This window comes from Gobius niger (assembly GCF_951799975.1).
Source record: "Gobius niger genome assembly, chromosome: 8".
In the NCBI taxonomy this organism is placed as follows: domain Eukaryota; kingdom Metazoa; phylum Chordata; class Actinopteri; order Gobiiformes; family Gobiidae; genus Gobius; species Gobius niger.
Window position 1 is genome coordinate 30117033 of NC_136859.1, and position 24774 is coordinate 30141806.

General features: G+C 41.7%; 1 protein-coding gene across 1 annotated transcript; it reads right to left on the reverse strand.

The window, feature by feature from the left end:
* Positions 1 to 19224: 19224 nt before the first annotated feature.
* LOC306966069 (myelin-associated glycoprotein-like) lies at positions 19225 to 24496 on the reverse strand (the record flags this gene model as incomplete). Its single annotated transcript, XM_079560703.1, has 10 exons — positions 19225 to 19318; positions 19394 to 19475; positions 19580 to 19885; positions 21681 to 21944; positions 22484 to 22732; positions 22827 to 23135; positions 23225 to 23551; positions 23663 to 23962; positions 24038 to 24370; positions 24451 to 24496. The coding sequence occupies 10 exons, from the start codon at positions 24494 to 24496 to the stop codon at positions 19225 to 19227; spliced, it is 2310 nt and encodes a 769-aa protein (XP_079416829.1).
* Positions 24497 to 24774: the final 278 nt, after the last annotated feature.

Genomic DNA, 24774 nt, shown 5'->3' on the forward strand with positions numbered 1-24774 from the left:
CTCTTCATTTGTGCCCACAACAATGACCAATGTAGACAAAAACAAAAACAGTATAACAGAGTAAAGAGAATCCATCCCAAGCAAACACGGTGGCCAGATCTAAACAGCTAAAAGAGACCACCTCAAAAAATCCAACAGAGCTTTCCAGGCTAAGATTAAAAAACCCAAAGGTATTTAAGAGGAAACTGAATCAATCTAATAAACGTAAAGAGCATCGTCCAATATCTGTTGATGCGTTCCAAGTACTTTGAAGACTCAGGTGAGCCGATACAGTGTCGTCTGTAAACTTAATGATTGTTTCTTAAACGTCCCCCAGGACAGAGTGACGATATGTTTCTACAGTTCTCCAGACTAACATCATTAAAGCAGATTCTAAATGTTTTGCACCTTAAATCATTATAAATGCTAATTACATTTTACACAAGGGGTTCCCGAGTGATTTTGGGGGTCACGGAGTGAAGAGTTTGGGAACCATTGCTCGAGAACAACAGGCTTATTTGCTGCTTTGTGTGAATGCTGATGTCTTTGAAAATACTGTTGAAGAAAGTAGTTCCTATTGCACGAGAGATGAGGAAGTCGCCTCTGAGCTCATATTCTTCCTTGTTGTAGCAACATAATAGTTTTTTGTTCTTTGAATGTTTATATATAATGCAAAAACATATATTTTTTTCTGATCTGACAATAAGAAGACAGAGACATTTTGTTTTCTATTAAAGTTTATTTTGAGCAAATGAAATCATAATATGAGGAAAAAAGAAGGGATAATAAAACATTGTGCCTTTGTGACAAAATACACAGTTTTCAGGATATACAGAATAAAAATGATCAAGTGCATCTTAAACTCTAACAAGCTGACAAAGTGTCCATAACTTAAACATTGCTACGTTTAAAAAGGACAGTGAACGCCACAGTCGGTCTCTGAAAGGACTTCTGTTCCTCCGCTCCTGTGTTCTGAAGGATTCTGGGTAAAGACTCGTCCTCTAAACACAGGAGTTCTCGTAGTCGTCCACTGGTGCCTCAGACACTCTGTCCTTCTCCACTGCTGCAGGCTGAGCTTTCTGACCACGAGCTGTCCTGAAATCAAGTTAGACACGTTGTATTGTGTCACATTATGTGTGGCCTCAGTGCACCCACAGTATTGTCTCTCACCTCACAGTGAACAGCAGAGCACATGGGAACACGAGCAGACTGACCACTCTGAGAGCAAAGACGAGTCGGATCATCACATCACCTGAACACAATCACAAAGAGACATTATTCTGGATGATTCATGTGTGACTTGGTGGAAAGAAGGTAAAATAAAGCAGTGGTATATTCATAAAAAACACCTTGACACTGAGGAAGCTTTTCATCTTTAAACACTGGAGCAGTAAATGTTTGTGCGTCAGATCCCAGAGAGTTGCTGCTGTGACAGAGCAAAGAGACTGGATCTTTCCACTGAGCGTCTTTAACAGTGATGATGCTCCTCACAGATGTGTCGCTCAGAGTCTCGTTGGTGATGGAGATGTTTGTTGCAGAGACTCCTGGGAAAAACCACTGTATCAGGGGAGAGGGGTTCCCCTCAGCCTCACACTGACAGCTCATCTGTGTCCAGTCTCCAGAGCAGTTGGAAGAGCTCACGATCTTTGGAGCAACTGCAATGATAAGAGTCAATAATATGTTACAAAGCAAAATAAAAACATGACATTTGTAAAGTCGTACACAGTATCTGCAGCTGAGTGACGGTGGAGCGCTCACGTCCGACATCATTCTGAGCCTCACAGAAAACAGCAGTCGTGTCTTTAGAGGCGTTAATGTTTAAAACAGATGAGTTTCCGATCAGAGTGCGTTTGACTCCATCAGAGTGATACCAGTGGTAGAGCTGTGCAGGGGGGTGGGCCTCACTGCTGCACTTCAGTGTCACATCACTGTGTTCAGGCACAGCACCAGGAGGACTCACTGTCACTGAGAGGTTTCTGGGTCGATCTGTGAACAAAGAAGCATCAGAAAAATGAGCTGATTTTCTACTTTTGTAGAGACAGGCAACGGCAACATCAGGGCACGTCAGCGACACACTGAGTGAAAGATGTTTACACAATCATTCAATAGAATAAAGGAAACTTACATTTGACCTCAGTCTTCCTCTGGTCACTAAGACGTAGCTCAGATGTGACATCTCCCCTGCTGTAGAGCGCAGAGCAGGTGATGTTCTTCTCATGGTGACTGTGAGAGGCAGTGAAGTTCAGAGTGGACACTTTGACAAAGGCGTTGTTCTGTTTCTTAAACGTCTCCTGAACGTCCCCCAGGACAGGGCTCCATGTCAGAGTGGGAGGCAGAGACAGACAGGGGACAGGAGCAGAGCACTGCACAGTCACTGACTCCCCCTCAGTCACACTCAGAGTGGGCGGAGTCAGGGTCAGAGCGGGCGGGGCACCTGGGACAGAGACATCATCACCACAGGAGCAAGTCACAGAAAAGTCATGAAAGATCAGTGAAATACACACCTGTGACTTTAATATTAACAGTGGGATTTCTAAAGGTCCACTTCAAGGGATTGTCACAGTCCAGTCTGAAGTAAAAAGCTCCATGATGTTGTTGGTGATTGATGTTGTACAGAGTTGTGGTGCAGTTCTTCTGGGTTAAGTCTCCTTTCTGTCCCGTAAAAAGTCTATTTCCATCGTTCTCATCTATCCATAGAGCTTTGCAACCGCTGTGTAAGTCTTGTTCATATTTATCCTGTATAGTGAAGGAGCAGGTTATCGTGACACATGAGCCGCTCACAGCCTCTATTTGTTCCGTCAAAGACACACTGAACTCTTCACCCAGGGCACCTACAAAACACACATTATTATTATACTGAAAACTGAGTCAAACTCAGACATGTCTAAATAAAGTGAACGTACCGCGCAGCAGGAAGTCGCCCACAAGCAGAACATTCAAAACACCAAACATCTGCATGAACGGACAAAAATAAGTTTATAGTTCCATAGTTTTTAGTTTATTAGGATTAATAATAATGATATTAAATAAAAACTACAAAGTCATTTTTTTATTGAGCCATCCTACATTACTGCACAAACTATTAGAAATGTAAATTAGAATAAAAAATAAACAATATGAAATCAACACGTACAATTATTACAAAAGAACATATTCTCGTGAGCACTTACGTCTCTGCTGCCTGATGTCTTTCTCCTGAACTGGAGCTGGACACACTGACAGAAGCAATAATTATGCACAAATTTAGGAAGTCGGACGAACGTTTATCTTGATAACGCAGCAGCTTCTGTTTAGCAGAAGAAATCCAGCCTATTAGAAAAAGACATGAGTGCACAAATAGATTCAAGATTCAAGATTTTTTTATTTGTCAAACCATGTGAATTGTTTGAAATGATGTTTCTCTCATCCTTGAAAGAGGAAATAGGAGATAATGCTCTCGAACAGCGGTTCCCAAAGTGGGGGTCAGGACCCACTGTGGGGTTGCAGGACATGAAGATGATTTTGAGACAGCATTTACATTGAGTTTGATGTATTTATCATTGAAAACAGTATATTTTAGTGAAATTAAACCAAATATCAAAATACAGTATTATCACTAACACCATGAAACCAGATTTTAAATGTTTTTCACTCTAAATGCTCATTACATTTTACAGAAGGGCCTCCTGAGTTGTTGGTCGAGTGATTTGGGGTCGCAGTCTGAAAAGTTTGGGAACCATTGCTGGAGACTAAGAGGCTTTTTTTCTGCCTTGTATAAATGCCAAACGTTTTGAGCCTATGTCTTTGAAAATACTGTTGAAGTAAGTAGTTCCTCTTGTACACCTGATGGCTGAGAGGTGACGAGGAAGTCGCCTCTAAGCTCATATTCCTCCCGCTCTCTGACATTCCTGAACTGAAGCTGGACTCTGAAAGTTGCAAACCTTGTATTGGAGAAGTTGCTTGTATCTTACACATTATCTCGATAACGCAGCTGCTGTTGTTTAGCAGAAGTAACTAAACAAAGGGTGTACAGTCTAGTTCTGAATGCTAAAATTCTTCTAATATTAAAATAACTGTCATTATTTTCCAAGAAACGTAAATTTAAGTGGGTTTCATTTCTCTGTTTCGCACTTAAAACGGGGCCCCCATCCCTGACACACGGCACCAGGTTATTTCCACTATGTTCCCCCTTGTTCCACTGTCTAGACGCCTTGACCAGATCAGTTCTGATCCCGACCGCGGCCAATCACCCTTCTTCGCACTGAGAAAATAAAATACAAAAATAACTAAACGCTGCAAAAGTTGGAACATTTATCACAAAAAAAGAGAAGTAGCAACTTCAAGTAACTTAACAGGGCGGGTCAGTGTGATGTGGACCAGAAATAGGCGACGGTATCAACAGTTTTCCTTTTTTGGTCACAGCTTTATTTGACCAGAAATGAATGACAGAGCTGATCTACATAACATGTTTATTTAGAAAAAAAATATCTGACTGGACCAAGAATCAAGTTTGAATTCCAGGTGTTACTTAACAGTATGTAAAACTCTCACTTAGATCTTCAACTGCCACTACTGTCTGTGTAAGCTCTTAAAGTGATAGTCTGTAAGTTTAAATATTTCACAAATTTAATAGATTGTGTATAATTGACCGTCTGGGTCTGACATTTAAGGTAACGTAAGTAATATTAAAAATATTTTTTTCTAAAGCTCCTCCCTTTGCTGATTTCAGCAACTAATCAGAATCCGCGGGATGCCACTTTGACCAATGAGACGAGCTTTCCCTGTGAACCGGCCTGTCAGGTCCAATCAGAGGAGAAGGGGGAGGAGCTTGATTGTTTACTTTTGAAAATTCTGTTCCTGCACTGCGCATTTTGCAAACTAGGAAGGCCTTAACTTTCAGATTTCACTCTTTCTCTCCTTACTTTGCAAGCTTACAGACTATCACTTTAATCATACAGAATCAATCCATGAAACATCAATAAAAAACGTAGCTGCAGCCTAGATCTGAACATTGTCAGAGTTGAGGCCTGTCTCACTGTCACACTGACTGTGGGACTTTGGCAAAATAACTCAAAGCTTCAGATAAAACAAGTATTCTCTAATTTAAACACTGAGTACATTTTTGGGGGAGTTTATTGTGTTTGAAATAAGAGAAAACACCATGAGAGAAGCACAGAAACATTTGAGATAATTCATATACAAACATTTACACTTCTTAAGCATCTTAATTTGAAACAGAGCCATAACATGTGAAATAAAACTAAATGAAAAAAATAAATAAAACAGTGTAATCCGGTTCTGGAACACAGATGAATGTGTTGAGAAACCCCTGTACATGCACAGTCACAGTGTTTGGGTTTGAAAACTACATGGTCGTCTATTAAAGCGCATGGACATTGCATCACTGCTCCAACAATGGAAAATCTAAAGTCTGGAAAAGACACAGCTCTCCCAAACGCCCCTTTTGTGTGGAGCGCCCTCCGCTGGAAGAAAGAGGAATTATCCATGACAATGTAACATTTAAGACGCTATTTTCTTTCTTTTGGCAAAGTTAAGAAATCAGAGCAGGTCCAATGAAATTAAATAAAGAAGAAAAAAACTTAATAAAGAAATTAAGACCCTTATTGTTTTGAAGTGAAGCCTAATAATAATTATTTTTTTTGCTTTGGTTTAAAGTTTACTTGGGCATATTCACACTCTGCTTCTTTGTGAGCGATGCTTGTCCTGCCATCTCCCACAGTGCTCCTCTGCTCCTCCAGGTAGGAGCTGCACGATGGCTGTGCTTCACTTTGAGGATCACTTTTGGTCTTCCAGGTCACATTGGAGTAAAGGACATCGTCTTGGCTGCTGCCTGCGGCACTTCCAGCTGCGTCTGCGTCCTCCGCTTGTTGCTTTCTGGCCTCGGGAGAAGACGGAAGCTTCCTCAGGCGAACAGCCATGGATCTGCGAAATAAAAGAGATGGATTGGTGAAAGCCACATTCAGTCAGTCTAAGTATATTTTATTATTTTTATTTATTTGACAGGGACATTGCACAACAAATGTGTTGCACAGACCAGAGAGAGCTACAAGCAAATTTTCATCTGGGCAGAGGCAAAGTGACAGCAAGTTTAAACAGTGACCAATGAGCATCTGACTTTAGAGTTCGTTCACAATATAAAATAAGGCACCGGCAAAAGGATCACCTCAAACATTCAGATACAATATTTACAGTATTTACAATAGCAATTAAAATTATATACAGTTTTTTAAAAACTTGTACCTTCTCATATTTACTACTACCCCCATGTTAATGCTCACAAATCTGACCGTCTTTCAACCACTTCTTCAGATTAAGTTTGAACTGTTGTAAAGTGCTGCTCTCTCGAACAGTCAATGGCAACGAGTTCCACATCCCTGCAGCTTTTACAGAGAAACAATTCTGTCCAAACGTGGAGGATCTAAAGTTCACAGAGCCGTCTCCTCTGGCTGAGGCTCGCGTTATTCTACGTCCTGCCTCGTCACAAGATTTCACAAACATTTTCAGGGGCTGTGAGGCCAAATCATGAAGAATTTTAAACACTAAACTGACATTCGAAAACAAAATGACATTTTCAAACGTTAATAATTTGTATTTCTTCACAATGTTACAGTAGTGGTATGAAACAGGTTTTTTATCTAAAATTTTCAGTGCCTGTTTGTACAGGCTTTGGAGCGGCTCTAATGCAGTGTTGGTTGATATAGACCATGTTGTAATGCAATATGTAAGGTGTGAAAATATCATCGCATGCATGTAAAGCTTGGCTGCGTCTGTGCTCATTTGAGGGCGAATATATCTGAACTGTGATAAATTGAATTTGACAGTTTTGAAACATGCTTTTTAAACGACAGTGTCCTGTCCAACACTACGCCTAAATACTTAACAGACTCTGCTTCAAGAATTCTTATTCCTTTTACAATGATTTCTGGCGCAGAGTGAGAAGTATTCCTTATTGAGAAAAACATGCTGACATGCATGACAGTTTTGCTAAAATTTAGTGTCAAGCATGATTGCACCGTCCAGTCTGAGATTTTTTCCATTGCTCCCTGAAGCTCAGCTGCTGCTTTCTGACTTGATTTTGCATGGACGTAAATCATGGCGTCATCAGCGTACATCGTACATTTGAACATGAACTTCAGGACAGATAGCTGGAAGATCGTTTATATATACACTGAACAAGAGAGGGCCCAAAATGGAGCCTTGTGGCACCCCAACTGAGCTGTCTAAAAAAGGAGACCTAGTGCTCTTTATTCTTGTGCAGTGCTTCCTATTTTCTAAATATGTAACCACAAGACAAACATCAGCATGTTCATATGAAATGAGGTGCTCAATTCATTTTCCGTAATCACACACCTCATTTTCTTTTTTTTAAATGTCACCTTTGTATTGTTTATCATTCTTTATGTAGGTTAAAAACTAACTGCAGTGCTGGTCCAGGATTAAGATCTGGGTTTTCTAATACACACTAAAATTTACCAATGGTACTTTTTGTTCCTTTGATCTTAATCCGTCTGTGGGATCCTTATTTCTTCAAACTGTATGCAATAGGTCTCAACACTAATGCGGTTTTGTGATTCAGTTCGTGTCTTCTCAATAGAAAACAATGTTCTTTTTAATGGTGTCAGTTGTAATCGAAAAAGGGGTGCCTCAAGGTTCAAGTCTTGGTCCTTTATTATTTTCCAATTTCATAAATGTCCCTCCACAAGTTATTATAAATTGTTCAGTAAGTTGTATGCTGATGATACAGTACCTTATGCTTCTAATTCAGACCTTTCCCTGCTACAAAATTAGTTGCAGCTTAATTTGAATCTTGTTCAAAACTGGTTTAATAAAATAACCTAAAACTAAATCTGAAAAATCATTGGTACTCATCATAATTTACGTTCTTCTCCTGATTTACATATTCAGTTTAAAAATGGCTCTGCTCAGTGAAATATCTTGGAATGTGGCTCGATCCTGAACTCAATTTTAAACCACATACAGATTATATTAGAAAGCGAATGAATGCCACTTTAAGTCCTCTTTTTCATTCACCGAACGCTTCACGCTGGAAGTCAGAAAAAGAGTGATTACTCAGCTAGTTTTGCCCATCATTGATAAAGCTGACACCATTTATCAAACACATTTGATTTGTACCTACGACCACATAATAACCTTTTGTATACATTTGTGCAGATTTATCTTGAAATGTCCAAACAGAACTCATCATTGCATTTGGTTTGACAAACTCAATTAGTTGGTTGACCTCATACCTGATAACAAACAGCAGCACCAACACAAGCAGCATCAGAACAGCAATTGAAACCATTAAGACTGGAGTCAGCACATCTGATCCTAAAGATGATTAGAGACAAGCAATAATCAGAATTTAAGAACACATTCAAGCATGGTTAGAAGTGATTTTCTTTGTCTGACTGATGCCCAGGAATGGTGACTGACCTTGCTGCTCTGGTGCTTTATCGAAAGTGAAGAAAGTAAATGTTTGTTTGTCAGATCCCAGAGAGTTGCTGCTGTGACAGAGCAAAGAGACTGGATCTTTCCACTGAGCGTCTTTAACAGTGATGATGCTCCTCACAGATGTGTCGCTCAGAGCTTCACTGGTGATGGAGATGTTTGTTGCAGAGACTCCTGGGAAATACCACTGTATCAGGGGAGAGGGGTTCCCCTCCGCCTCACACTGACAGCTCATCTGTGTCCAGTCTCCAGAGCAGTTGGAAGAGCTCACGATCTTTGGAACAACTGCAATGACAAGAGTCCATATTATGTTACAAAGCAAAATAAAAACATGACATTTGTAAAGTCGTACACAGTATCTCCAGCTGAGTGACGGTGGAGCGCTCACGTCCGACATCATTCTGAGCCTCACAGAAAACAGCAGTCGTGTCTTTAGAGGCTTTAATGTTTAAAACAGATGAATTTCCGATCAGAGTGCGTTTGACTCCATCAGAGTGATACCAGTGGTAGAGCTGTGCAGGGGGGTGGGCCTCACTGCTGCACTTCAGTGTCACATCACTGTGTTCAGGCACAGCACCAGGAGGACTCACTGTCACTGAGAGGTTTCTGGGTCGATCTGTGAACAAAGAAGCATCAGAAAAATGAGCTGATTTTCTACTTTTGTATGATCGTTTACCTGCACAAAATTACGTTCCTGCAAAAAAGACAAATATTTCTTCTAACATAGGTCGCACTTGTCTATATCCAGAGGTGTTCACGTTGTTACAAAGCACAGTTGAACGCTCTCTGCGCGGTCAAATATTTCAAGAGAACGGTGGTACATTTACTTTGATGAAAGCTCTGTGTATATAATGCATTAAGTCATGCCATTAGAAGCAATTTGGGAGAAGGGTTACACCAGGGGTGGCGAACACGCGGCTCTCGAGCCGCATGCGGCTCTTGGCCAATCAGAGTGCGGCTCTTTGCATGACTGGATAATGCATTGCTGCTCTTTACAAGAGTATTGGTACATATTTCCCATAAACTGTAAAACAGTCTTTAAGAATCCTGACCAAAAATCCAACCATAGTCCTACAGACCCTGTTTCCATCTCTACACATGAATAAGAGCCCGTATCACCCTCGTTTTCGAGGCGGCGTCTAAAGGTGCCTGCCTCACTCAAAGCTGATGTAGGTTAAACAACAGACAGGCAGATCGTGGCACTAGGATCAGCTTCTGTGCTTTTCAGATTTCCGATCAGCTCCTCTTTATGTGATGAAATTTGGCCTCATATTCACAGAAAAAGATCAAAATTAGGAAATGGAAAAAAGCGGAGCTCTAACGAAGCAAATGATGCGAAGCGCGACATCGCGTATCGCGGATATACGCAAAGTCATTGACTTTTCTTTCACATTTGACAATAACTGTAACAAATACAACTTAAAACAGAACCTCAGACGTCCTCCAGAGGCTCCTGGTTAAAGTTTATGAACTTTGTGCACTGTGCAGCCTAGAGTACCTTCTCTCTGCGCAGTCCAGTCAGGACCGAGCTGCAGGCCCTGAGCGCACAGGCCAGGGGCGAATCAGAGGAGGGGGCTCAGTGGGCAGGGCCCCACATACAAACACACCCCAGCATAAAAAATAAATTAAAAAATCTAATTCTGTCCCAGACAGAACAGAACAAAATGTCAGTTTATTTAATATATATTTATTTCAATCTTGGTTAGGAGTAAAACCAATACATCTAATACAATTATTGAAAAAAAAGGCCATGCATAAAGTTATAGTTTATTGTGATTAAATATAACAGTCACATTATATTTAATCACAATAAGGACCACCCATGGATCTCGCAAATGGTCGGTGCCTTTGTGGCTCTTCACAGGATCAAGGTTGAAAATTTCGGCTCTTGGTCTCTGACTAGTTAGCCACCCCTGGGTTACACTGTCTGACACCTGGAATACTGCTATGAAGTAATCACACTGGAAATAGCTCTGATGTTCTGCTGCTCATCACAGGAAGTGTTAAAACCTGTTTAATAATCTAACAAGAAGCATTACTGCATCATCTGTTATCTTTCATTTAGTTGCAACAAGTTGATTGAAAGTTAACCTTTGCTTAACATTTACAACTTACATTTGACCTCAGTTTTCCTCTGGTCACTAAGACGTAGCTCAGATGTGACATCTCCCCTGCTGTAGACCACAGAGCAGGTGATGTTCTTCTCATGGTGACTGTGAGAGGCAGTGAAGCTCAGAGTGGACACTTTGACAAAGGCGTTGTTCTGTTTCTTAAACGTCTCCTGAACGTCCCCCAGGACAGGGCTCCATGTCAGAGTGGGAGGCAGAGACAGACAGGGGACAGGAGCAGAGCACTGCACACTCACTGACTCCCCCTCAGTCACACTCAGAGTGGGCGGAGTCAGGGTCAGAGCGGGCGGGGCACCTGGGACAGACACATCATCACCACAGGAGCAAGTCACAGAAAAGTCATGAAAGATCAGTGAAATACACACCTGCTGTGACTGTAATATTAACAGTGGGATTTGGAAAGTTCCATTTCAAGGCATTGTCACACTGCAGTCTGAAGAAAAAAGTTCCATGATGTTGGTGATTGATGTTGTACAGAGTTGTGGAGCAGTTCTTCTGGGTTACGTCTCCTGTCTGTCCTGTAAAATCTCTGTTTTGATTGTCCTTATCTTTCCATAGAGCTTTACAACCGCTGTTTAAGTTATTCTTATGATCATCCCGTACAGTGAAGGAGCAGGCTATCGTGACACATGAGCCGCTCACAGCCTCTATTTGTTCCGTCAAAGACACACTGAACTCTTCACCCAGGGCACCTACAAAACACACATTATTATTATACTGAAAACTGAGTCAAACTCAGACATGTCTAAATAAAGTGAACGTACCGCGCAGCAGGAAGCCGCCCACAAGCAGAACATTCAAAACACCAAACATCTGAATGAACGGACAAAAATAACAGAGTTTGGAGTTAGTTAGTTATATAGTTATTCATTATCTTTACATAACTGTCAACGTGGAATGTGTTTTCTGCTTATTGAGTTCTTACACAACACAATAGAAACCACATTAACATTAAACAATATAACATGAAACCAAAACAAATAGGAAATGACTTTATTTCCTAACATTATGAAAAAATAATAGCGTTTAAAGCATTTACATTTTCACATCTAAAAAGGTAACAGCAGATAATCATTATTAAAGTACAGTTGTTTTGTACAATTATTACCAAAACTACATGGATAGAACATATTCTTGCGTCACTTACGTCTCTGCTGCCTGATGTCTTTCATCTGAACTGAAGCGGGACACGCTGAAAGTTGCAATAATGATGCACAAATTGAGGAAGTCGGGCGAGCCGAAAAGGCAGCAAAGTGTGAAGTGCTTTTGATCAGAAGCGTTTATTTTTTCCTCACATTTATGTTGATTACGCAGCAGCTTCTGTTTTGCAGAAGGAACCAAATCAAGCATACAGTGTCATTCTGTAGGCTACAGATCTGTGCAGAAATACAGGGGGACTCATGTGTATAATGCTTTATACATAAACTTAGCTTTCATTTAAATGATCAAGAGTTAGAACAGTTCATGTTTATAAAGATAAAAAATGAATGTGCACAGAAGAGATCATACTATACAACAGGGGTAGGCAACGTCAGGCCCGGGGGCCAAAACCGGCCCTCCGTCATCAAACTCTAGCCCTCGAGATGATTTAGAGAAATATTATGACCCAAATCAGACATCAAATAGCAGAGCCCACCCTTTTAGGCCATAATCCTAAAAGAATACTCATCTATAGGTAGAAATGACAACTTGAATAAAGAGATTAAATCTAAAGTTGGAGTAGATCTGGTCTGGCCTTAGAGCAGATAAAACCTATTCTTGCCAATGGAACAAGCACAAGTTTTTTCTTAATTCAGACTATTTTGTATAATTTCAGGTGAATAATAAATCATCTTTACAGTAAAAGTGAATTTGTTTGATTTCCAGTGGGATTTCTATTTGTTCCATCGGCATTAGCGCTTTTATCTGATCTTAGATGAGTTCAAACCGACTCAAATTTAACATAAAAAAAAAACCTTTATTCAAGTGTTTTTTGAGTAATTTATCTAATTTAAGATGGACATTTTACAGTGTGTATGATGTACAACACTGGCATATGTAGAAAGTGATGCTTTACTTCAACTGCTTCAATTGGAGGGTCCGGCCCTTGGTCTTTTGACAATGAAGAAAACCAACCCTCCACCGAGCAAACTTGCCCACCCCTGCTATACAACATTCAAGTCGGAGTCAAGGCCGGTGATTTTTATTGATTACTAACTTAGATTATAACCGACTGTAGTGTTTATAACAGACCATCAAACTGTCCCAGTATAGCATCACACTGCGACACTGTATGTGCGTGTAAGTGTAATAGTGGCTCCTGTGTGGGTGCGGGTGATTATTGTCAATGTGAAAGGCGCGCCCATGTGCCGTAATGTAGTGCAGCGGGAGAAAAACGTTGTGCTCATCAGCTGTTTAGATCGGCGTGAGGAGGCAGTGGAGTCCTCACCTCTACTGCATCATAAAGACGGAAACACTGCCTGAAAAGAGGAGGAAGCCAACTGCTGCACATAGAGACTGTGTGCAGCAGAGCGAGGTTTCTAACCTTAGCTTTAAGACACACAGAGAAGTTCCATTGAAAAAGGGCACAAGTGTTCCATTGGTTAAGTAGGATTTATTTGCTACAAAATGTTTTTCTTTCAATGCATTTCATAAGTGTGCTTGATTTAAAACCTTTAGCACAGATGTTTAGTCCATGAGATACAGATTTCAGATTTGTGGGCAAGAGTCCTCCAACAAGTCCCCGCCGACCGCTGGACAGACCCAACTCACACACGGACATTTAGAGGGAAGACAAGACCGCGATGGGCAGTGCTGGTGCTATTGCCTGCGCCTATTAAAAAGGAATGCATATTATTAACAGTTACATATGTGTTGGCCTTTGCTACCCGCCGCTAGAGTTGAAAACATACCAGTTAGCGCAACCTTTCGTGCGCTGTACCAGGAACACGCTCATCGACAGGACCATCGGGGAACCGCACACCCAATCTACTGCCATGCTACACTGTCGGACAGAGCACACCAGCGCCAGCACCGGGTACAACAGGCAGCAGGAGATACACAAGGTCAGAGGGCAAGCATCTTCTTCTTCTTCTTCTTCTGTTAGATTTATTGGCAGTTGGCCACCAGCGTCGCATTACCGCCACTTACAGTCATTAAGTATGGTCAGAGGGAAACTCATGCTGAATCAGAGGGCAAGCAACACTAACCCGGGGCCTTTTATAGTGCGCCTCTAGTGGCGCGCGCAGGAACAACACTACCACAAATTACTCACATCACCACATATGGTGACTATTGGAAAGCATTATTAGACTAGTGCAGTTGATAACAGTGTGATTGACTATATGATCGGGTCGCCGTTCATTTTAAGTAAGTTAAGTTTTCCACTTTCATGTTGACGACTTTGACCCTCTGCTCAAGCACCATTTGGTGGAAGCCACATTCGATTCACATTTTGGGAATAGTGCAGCAGCAGATCATATAAATGTGGGAGATGCCTCTCATATGCAAATAGGCAAAAGAGTGAATGAAAGAGGTCATGTGTTTGTAGAAAACAGACACTGAGCAAGTTGAGGAATTGCTGTACAATATCCACAAAAAGCCTGTAGCTGCAAAAACTCAGAGTGTTTGTGAAACGATGATCAAAAGTGCTGCAATGACATTCCCGAGAAAAGAACGAAAGAGGAACTCTCATGCAAATCAAATGAACGCAAAATGGACTAAAGAGAATCCATCCCGAGCAAAAGATGGTGGCCAGCTCTGAACAGCTGAAAGAGACCACCTCGAAAAATCCAACAGAGCTTTCCAGGCTAAAATGGAAAAACCCAAAGGTATTTAAGAGGAAACTGAATCAATCTAATAAACGTAAAGAGCATCATCCAATATCTAATGTATATCGATGCGTTCCAAGTACTTTGAAGACTCAGATGAGCCGATACAGGATTTCACTGAGGCTGTCTCTGATGAAGATGAGAACGACAACAACATTTTAAACAACTGTATCACAGAAGATGAAATTAATAAAGCAATACAAAAACTAAAAACAGGAAAAGCAGCTGGAGTGGAGAGAGTCAACAACGAATACGTCAAGAGCACAGCAGAGATGTTCCTGCCTATAAATGTTACTTTGTTTAATAGGATCTTGGACTCTGGTGTCATCTCTGACGACTGGCTCCTAGGTCTTATTGTGCCAATATATAAGAATGAAGGAGATGTGAAGGACTGAAACAAGTACAGGGGGATCACGCTCCTTAGCTGTCTCGGTAAATTATTCACAAATGTAATAAATGAGAGGCTGTGTAAATGTGTGAAAACCAGGCAGGCTTTGGGAAAAACTGTTGATCACATGTTCCTCCTTAAACAGCTGATTGATTTGTACTGCTTTAAAAAGAAAAAAAAAAGTGTGCCTTTATTTACTATAGCAAGGATGCATTGCATTGTTTATCAATGACCTGGAATCCCATCCACTGTTGAAAGGACGTCAGCCAATGAATTGAGAAGATCCTGCTATTGACCTTTATATGAAGCTGTTTGTGCTGATGCTTTTGACAAAACTGTTCTGTCCACAACAAAAATAGGCCTGCAAGATGCCATAAATGACACCAAGTGAGGATGACATTTGTCATCTTCACCTGGACTTTTGACTAGAATGACCAAAGCATTCTGAGGATGAGGATGTCCTAAAATGTACACCGTACACGTGTGAATACTGTGACAAGTGGAAGTTAAAGATCAATAGATGAAAATCTAAAATTACTGGGAAAAAAAACTGTATATGGATGTAAAAAAGCTAATGCCGACAGATCACATTTTATAAGTTCAAGTTTAAGTTTAATGGTTTTGTATTGCCCAATATCACAACAGAAGTCGCCTCACAGGGCTGCACCAAACATTAAGGCAATGAAACAGAGCAATAAATATGACAATTTAAAGTTCAGGTGAATCCATTGTATGTGTAATGGAACTTCTTAAGAGATAGTGCCTTGCTTTAAATACCAAGGTCTTATTTTTCAAACATAATGGCTCATTTCAGGATTAAAGGAACAGGCCACCGTTTTTACACGCTGAGATATGTTCTTACCTGAGCTTAGACAAGTTGATAAGTACCTGTCTGGTCTTTGTGCGGGCCTGTAGAAGAGCGAAGTAGCTTCCAACTTCACCCCCCTTTGGAGAGGAGGAGAGGCTAAATGCTAACGCCGTCTGTGCTGTGTTTACGTGACTATTAAGACCAGACAGGTACAAAAGAACTCGTCTAAGCTAAGGTAAAAACATAACTCAGTATGTAAAAACGGTGGTCTATTCCTTTACAGCAGTGTTTCTCAACCAGGGGTACGGAACGGAACGGAAGTGCTCGGCGTCTGTAATGTAATGTCTTAATTTTATGCTTACGGCCTGATTTTAATGTTTTCATGTGTAAAACAGCTATTTCACTGTTTCTGTTGTAAGAAAGAAAAATAGGAGAAACAAAGAAAAAGGAAGTGCAGCTCTGCCCCTGCAGAAAAAACAAACGCACCCCTGAGCGTTTGAACAGATGTCATGTTTGCACTGAAAGCTGTGAAGAAGGAGCTCTTTCTAACCTACTCTGGACGCCTGGTCTTTTCTCTAACCTCACGATAATGTCAAAAGCGCGTTTGGCTGCGAGGACAGGACTTTATTCAATCCTTCTAAAAAAGAGGCCACTCGCCAGAAGTTGGAATTTCTTTCCGGGACTCGGCGACTATCACCAAAACAGTGTTTTTCTGTGACTGTCTCTGATGGATGTTTAATGAACCTTCACCAGAATCAAAGTAGATTAATTTTTATAACCAACGCAAGTCCCATAATGTAAACAGTGATGAACCAGAGGGTGAGTTTATCAAAACACGTGTTAGCTTGTGTGTGTTTAGCCATTCAAGAAGCTGTGTTGCACATTCCTTATAACTGCATTGTGAAGTAACTTCACTTTTTGCTGTGTATTTATATTTGTACTACTGCAAAGGTTGTATGAGCAGAGAGAGGGGGCGGAGTTAACTAAATCCAAGCGTTGTGTCGTCCGGGTTTGAAAAATACCTCGAGAAAATACTTATATTTATCACAAAAATGAGTACTCCATAGTGGTAAAGGTACAATATATCATATATATACATCCCTAAAAAAAACACTCACTTCTCATGGTGACTGTGAGAGGCAGTGAAGTTCAGAGTGGACAAAGGTGTTGTTCTGTTTCTTAAACGTCTCCTGAACGTCCCCCAGGACAGGGCTCCATGTCAGAGTGGGAGGCAGAGACAGACAGGGGACAGGAGATACACGCCTTGGACTCTAATATTAACAGTGGGTTTAGTGACTGAATAATATCCCACAGAGGGGCCACAGTCCGGTCAGAAGAAAAAGTTCCATGATGTTGTTGGTGATTGATGTTGTACAGACTTGTGGAGCAGTTCTTCTGGGTTAAGTCCTCTGTCTGTCCTGTAAAAACTCTATTCTGTCTATCTATCCATCGAGCTTTGCAATCGCTGTTGAAGCTGTTTTTAAGATCATCCATTACAGTGAAGGAGCAGGTTATCGTGACACATGAGCCGCTCACAGCCTCTATTTGTTCCTTCAAAGACACACTGAACTCTTCACCCAGGGCACCTACAAAACACACATTATTATTTACATACCACCTGACTCTCCATCGCACATACAAATGTGGCAACTGCAACCACTGCGAAAACATGATCAGAACCGACACCTTTATTGACATCGTTACTAACAAGTTCTATGTATGCACTGACTTTGCCAATTGCAACTCCACTTTTGTAGTATACAGCCTCCAGTACGAGTGTGGCTGCTTCTACATTGGCCAAACGAAACGAAAACTCAAGGAAAGGGTTGCAGAGCACAAATACGCCATTGGAACTCAAACCTCAGTTACCCTATGGCTAAACACTATAAGCAAGCCGGACACAGTAGCCCTACGAGTCTAAGAGCCATGGTCATTGAATGCATCCCACAGGACCCTAGGGGTACGGACAGATTGAGAACCCTCCTGCAAAGACAAACATTTTGGATGCACACATTGAAAGCCACAACCCCCCAGGTCTGAACGAGGAGATTGATTTCCTACCATTTCTTTAATTCTCTACATACATAGAGCTGCTTTTTGATGTTGCTGTCCTTGTACTTATTCCCCTGGTGTGTTCACCACACCGTAATATTTGCATAGGTCTTTTTCCTCTCAGGTGTGATTGTGCACGGAACTGTTGTTAAACTACTATATATACTACTATATACTACTAATACTACTAATACTATATATATATTGTTCATGTAGTTTTGATCAGCCTGGTCTCCCCTCACTGTGTATGATCTTCTGTTTGTTGCAACTGTGTCTTTTCTATCAATTGTTTTAACATGAAATGTTTGCCACATGATCAGTTTGGTCACATGATCCACCTATTGAAGGTGATCATGCACCTGGTGTGGTCACGTGCCCGGATGAAAACTCTTTTTTGAGTTGAAACGCGTTGGCGTCATAAACTCTCCACTTTGACACGAGTGCCTCGGTCCCATTTTCTTTGTTTCGATACATTTTTGGTTTCGCTGGAACCTCGAAGAACACCTATGTCACTAATTGAGATCCTGGTGAGCGCCTCCTCAACCTTTTTTCTTACACATTATTATAATACTGAAAACTCAGAGGTGTCTAAATAAAGTCAACGTACTGCGCAGCAGAGTTTATAGTTACATACTTATTAGTTCATCACATTTTATTATATTAAATAAAAACTATGAAGTTACATGTTAATTGAGCCATTCTCCATCTAAATAGTCTATTACTGCACAAACCAACTGAAACTAAATTAGAATTAAATAAACAATATGAAATCAATATGTACAAATATAACAAAAGAACATATTCTCGTGAGCACTTACGTCTCTGCTGCCTGATGTCTTTCACCTGAACTGGAGCTGGACACACTGACAGAAGCAATAATTATGCAAAGGTTGAGGAAGTAGAGTTAGTCTAAAGGTTAGAAAAGTGTGGAGAGGTTTGGATCAGAAATGTGGACAGCTTCTGTTTAGGAGGAGAAACCAAACTAAGGCTACAGTTCATGTTAATGTGCATAAATCTAAAAATGAGTCTGCAGATAAGAGTAAATATTCTACTACAACTGCCTTGTGTGAATGCCGAACATTATGAGCCTATTTCTTTCAAAATACTGTTGAAGTAAGTAGTTCCTATTGCACCCGATGGCTGAGAGATGAGGAAGTCGCCTCTGAGCTCATATTCTTCCTTGTTATAGCAACATAATGGTAATATGATCTTTGAATATGTATATAAATATTTCTGACTATAAGAAGACAGAGACATTTTGTTTTCTATTAAAGTTTATTTTGAGCAAATGAAATCATAATATGAGGAACAAAAAAGGGAGAAAATGTGTCTTCCCCTTAATATTGACAGAAGAGATTCTTAAAAAGCATAATATGCAATATAATATTATTATATTGTCTGTTCCTTTGTGACAAAATACACAGTTTTCAGGATATACAGAATAAAAATGATCAAGTGCATCTAAAACTCTAACAAGCTGACAAAGTGTCCATAACTTAAACATTGCTCTACGTTTAAAAAGGACAGTGAACGCCACAGTCGGTCTCTGAAAGGACTTCTGTTCCTCCGCTCCTGTGTTCTGAAGGATTCTGGGTAAAGACTCGTCCTCTAAACACAGGAGTTCTGGTAGTCGTCCACTGGTGCCTCAGACACTCTGTCCTTCTCCACTGCTGCAGGCTGAGCTTTCTGACCACGAGCTGTCCTGAAATCAAGTTAGACACGTTGTATTGTGTCACATTATGTGTGGCCTCAGTGCACCCACAGTATTGTCTCTCACCTCACAGTGAACAGCAGAGCACATGGGAACACGAGCAGACTGACCACTCTGAGAGCAAAGAAGAGTCGGATCATCACATCACCTGAACACAATCACAAACAGTAAAGAGACATTATTCTGGATGATTCATGTGTGACTTGGTGGAAAGAAGGTAAAATAAAGCAGTGGTATATTCATAAAAAACACCTTGACACAGAGGAAACTTTTCATCTTTTAACACTGGAGCAGTAAATGTTTGTTTGTCAGATCCCAGAGAGTTGCTGCTGTGACAGAGCAAAGAGACTGGATCTTTCCACTGAGCGTCTTTAACAGTGATGATGCTCCTCACAGATGTGTCGCTCAGAGTCTCGTTGGTGATGGAGATGTTTGTTGCAGAGACTCCTGGGAAATACCACTGTATCAGGGGAGAGGGGTTCCCCTCAGCCTCACACTGACAGCTCATCTGTGTCCCGTCTCCAGAGCAGTTGGAAGAGCTCAGGATCTTTGGAGCAACTGCAATGACGAGAGTAAATAATATGTGTACAATAATACATCCGTTACATGTCAGGTTGTAAATACAAATTTCAAAAGTGTTAGTGTACACATTAAGGAGCAATTTGGCCTGTTGACCAAGTACCTGTAGAGAAGATTATTTAAAGAGTGATACTACCCCCCCGAACCGCTCTTTGTCTGACCCGTCACCTAGGACCTGTTTGCCATGGGAGACCCTACCAGGGGCACTAAGCCCCCGACAACAGAGCTCCAGGATCATTCGGGCTCTCAAACCCCTCCACCACGTTAAGGTGGCAGTTCCAGGAGGGGGCTTTGTAGTACCACTGATCCAGAAGTTCCATATCTGGGTCAGAGGAACTAATCCAACCAACTTCGTAGCATAGCCCTCAGACAAAAGCTCTATTCACACATAACAAAATTAAAAACAAAACCTCTTAAAGCCTAAAAATAGATATATTAACAACTGTGAATATAGCTTACAAGTCAAAGAAAAAGAAAAATAGTGCCGGGTCACGTAGGCAGCAGTCTCAGCAGAGATGCCCAGAGTTTCCGATCTACGCACACTTCTTCCAGCTGTTCTGGGGGGACCCAGAGGCGACACCAGGCCAGCTCAGAGACATAGTACCTGGGGCCTCCCCCCAATGGGACATGCCGGGGGAAGGACCAGGACGCATCCGAAACTGATGCCCGAGCCACCTCAGCTGTCTCCTCTCTACATGAAGGAGCAGCAGCTCTATGGCGAGCTCTCCAATGGTGCGCCCAGCCAAACTGCGATCTCGTCCTTTCAGCCATTACCCAGATCTCATGACTATAGGTGAAAGTAGGAACGTAGATCGACCAGTAAATTCGGGAGCTTTGACTCAGCTCCCTCTTAACCACAACAGTCCGACACAGCGACCGCGTCACTGTGCTGATCTCACACTGTCGATTTCACACTCCATCCGTCCCTGACTCGTGAACAAGACCCACAGATACTTGAACTCCTCCACTCTAGGCAACCATACCTTTGAATACAGAATTTGGTACAGAATCAGCCTGGCAGTTCACCAGTGAGATGTTACACTGTCCAAAGATTTTGGTTGCTAGTTAATTTTGTAAATCTGGGTTGTGCATGCAATAAACATATGGAAGTAGGACTGGACGATTTAGGGAAAAAAATAATCCCGATTATTTTCCCCATATTGATCAATCTCGATAAACGCACAAAAGTCTTCCATTGTCTCGTCCAAACTCTCAAACTAGTCACTGTTTGTACCAAAGAAATGGCTGTGAACCAGTCAATTATTAAGTCCCATGACGATTATTGAGATGAACCAAAGTCGAGATTGCGATTGCGATGAAATTTTGATTAGTTGCCCCGCCCTATATGGAAGAATACTTACAGTGCACATGCAGCTGAGTGACAGTGGAGCGATCCGTGCCAAGATCATTCAGAGACTCACAGTAAAGACGAGTGGAGTCTTTAGAGGCTTTAAAGTTTAACACAGGCGAGTGTCCCATCAGAGTGAGACTTCCTCCATCAGTTTTATACCAGCGGTAGTGCTTTACAGCTGGGTTAGCGTCACTGCTGCACTTCAGTGTCACGGTGTCATGTTCAGCGACTGGTCGAAGGGAATGGTGTAAAATGGTGGTGTTTCTGGGAGAATCTACAAAGTAAAACAAAGAAAACATAAAATTACAACTAAGTAGACCATACATGACAGTGTTTGACCGATCAGCCGCCAAGTCAATACAACAAGATGATGAACAGGATGATTGGTAAAACTACAGCAAGAATCCAAGTAAAAATACGCACACAGAACATCCAGCTGAGTGAAAGTAGAATTATCAGTTCCGTGATCGTTTTGGGTTTGACAGAAAATGGCCGCAGTATCTTTAGAGGCTTTCATGAGTAAAACAGATGAGTTTCCGATCAGACTGAATGTCCCTCCATCAGCTTTGTACCAGCGGTAGATCTGCACAGCTGGACTGGCATCACTGCTGCACCTCAGTGTGACATTACTGTGTTCAGCCACTGCACCAGAGGGGCTCACTGTCACTCTGGTGTTTGTCGGCCGACCTGGAAAAGAGACAATGAATAAGTGAATAAATAACAGAGTCAGGACTAGGGATGGCCTGATCCGATATTCAGTATAAGTATTGGATTCAAACATGAATAATGACATTTTGCTAATTTGCGTAAAAGTTTGGTTTGGTTTCTTTACTGCCACACATGGGAAGTAATAAAAACTAACCTCGCCGCTGAAACGCTGGAGCAGTAAATGTTTGTTCATCAGATCCCAGAGAGTTGCTGCTGTGACAGAGCAAAGAGACTGGATCTTTCCACTGAGCGTCTTTAACAGTGATGATGCTCCTCACAGATGTGTCGCTCAGAGCTTCACTGGTGATGGAGATGTTTGCAGAGACTCCTGGGAAATACCACTGTATCAGGGGAGAGGGGTTCCCCTCAGCCTCACACTGACAGCTCATCTGTGTCCAGTCTCCAGAGCAGTTGGAAGAGCTCACGATCTTTGCCGAGACTGTAGAGATGGAGGATTTTTTTGAAATATTAATAACAAAGAAAGTGTGTAGTGGTTTAAATTAAGAAAAATCTCTTACATTGTTCATTTAACTGCACGACAGTCGAGCGGTTAATTCCAAGATCATTCTGAGCTTCACAGAAAACAGCAGTATTTTTGAAGACTTTAATGTTTAAAACATGTGAGTCTCCGATCAGAGAGTCCTTTCCTCCATCACTGTTATACCAGCGGTAGATCTGCACAGCTGGACTGGCATCACTGCTGCACTTCAGAGTCACATTAAAATGTCGTCTCTCGAGAAAAATCACTGTGGTGTTTCTCGGATGATCTATAAAAACATTGAGACACTTTTAATGCATCTACAGACACAAGGATTATAAAAGCTATATTTCAGTGTTTATTGTTTATTAAGTGTGACTCACATCTGACAGAAGGTGTCACGTGTGCGCTGACATGAGACTCAGAGAGATCCTCTTTACTGTAGACCACAGAGCAGGTGATGTTCTTCTCATGGTGACTGTGAGAGGCAGTGAAGCTCAGAGTGGACACTAGGACAAAGGTCTCGTCCTGTTGCTGCTGCAGAGTCTCCTGGACGTCCCCCAGGACAGGGCTCCATGTCAGACTGGGAGGCAGAGACAGACAGGGGACAGGAGCAGAGCACTGCACACTCACTGACTCCCCCTCAGTCACACTCAGAGTGGGCGGAGTCAGGGTCGGTGTAGGAGGGGCCTCTGAAACATAAAAACAAACAACATCACATCAAATATTTGCCTCTTTGACAGACCTAGACAGACCTTTATCAGTGTTATAACATCAATACCTGTGACTTGAATATTCACACCAGTGTCTGCAAACGTCCACTTCAGTTCATTCTTACATTCCACTCTGAAGAAATATCGTTTATTGTGGTGAGGACCAATGTTCTGAAAGGTGGTGGTGCAGTTTTTCTGAGTTAAATCTCCAGTCGTCTGTTTTGGATCCAACAGGGGTGTCTGGTTTGCATCTCTCCATTCTGCTTTACATGTATCGTCCAAGTCAAGCTTATTTTTGTCCTGTATTTTAAAAGAGCAGGGTATTGTCAGGCAGGATCCCTGCACTGCCTTTATGTTCTGTGGTAGATTTACACTGAACTTATCACACTGGGCACCTACAAAACACAAGACAATCATCACAATGAAGAACACTAACAGTTTAAAATGTCCAGTGACTCAACACGCAACAACAATATGTAAACAAGTCCTTGAAAGGTTGATCTCACATGTGACTGTAGTTGTCCCTCTGACGCTCGGCGTAGTCGTCCCATCCTCCCTGCTGTAGACCACAGAGCAGGTTAGGACTGTCTTATAGTCAGAGGCAGTGAAGCTCAGAGTGGACACTAGGACAAAGGTCTCGTCCTGTTTCTGCTGCAGAGTCTCCTGGACGTCCCCCAGGACAGGGCTCCATGTCAGAGTGGGAGGCAGAGACAGACAGGGGACAGGAGCAGAGCACTGCACACTCACTGACTCCCCCTCAGTCACACTCAGAGTGGGCGGAGTCAGGGTTGGTGTGGGAGGGGCTTCTGGAAAACAAAAACGGAACATGTATCAATAAAGCTGAATAATTGGTTTGTAGATAAATGAAATGCTGCCGTTACCATTGACTCTGACATCCACACTTGGGTTGAACGTGTATTTCAGAGGATTACCAGGACCACAGTCCACTCTGAAGTGAGCTGGTCCTTGTTGCTGCTGAGTGATGTCGTGCACTGTGGTGGTGCAGTTCTTCATGCTTAAGTCTCCAGTTGTTGCTCTTGTAAATTCTACTGTCTGGTCACGGTCAGCAGCTCTCCATGATGCGACACATCCACTGTGTAAGTTCTTTTCATATTGATCTTGCACAGTAAAGGAGCAGGGAATGGTCAAACAGGATCCACGGACAGCCTCTATTCGTCCAGGCAGAGAAACACCAAACTCGTCACACAGGACACCTACACAAACCAGGCATTCAGACAGTGAAACAAATACAATATGTGGAGTCAAATCAATTGTGTAACAAATAAACACTCACTGTGCAGTAAGAAGCCCAAAAGCAGAACACCCGGGACGGCAGACATCTGATTTAAGAGAAACAAAGCACAATCAAACTGCACACATGCACACGGCACCGGATCATTATGAAATCGATTAAAAAATACATTTAATTCTTTACGTTTTCTCACATCATTTGAAACCAATCTCTTCCGTTCGATTTGGCTTTTACAGAGGCGGATTCTTTTTGAAGACATAAAATGACTTACCCTGTCTGCGCTTCCTCCAGGTTTCTTCAAGTGGAGCTCGATTCACTGAAAGCTTGAGCTTTTACAGTTCTTTAAAGGGAAGTTGAGACGGCAGA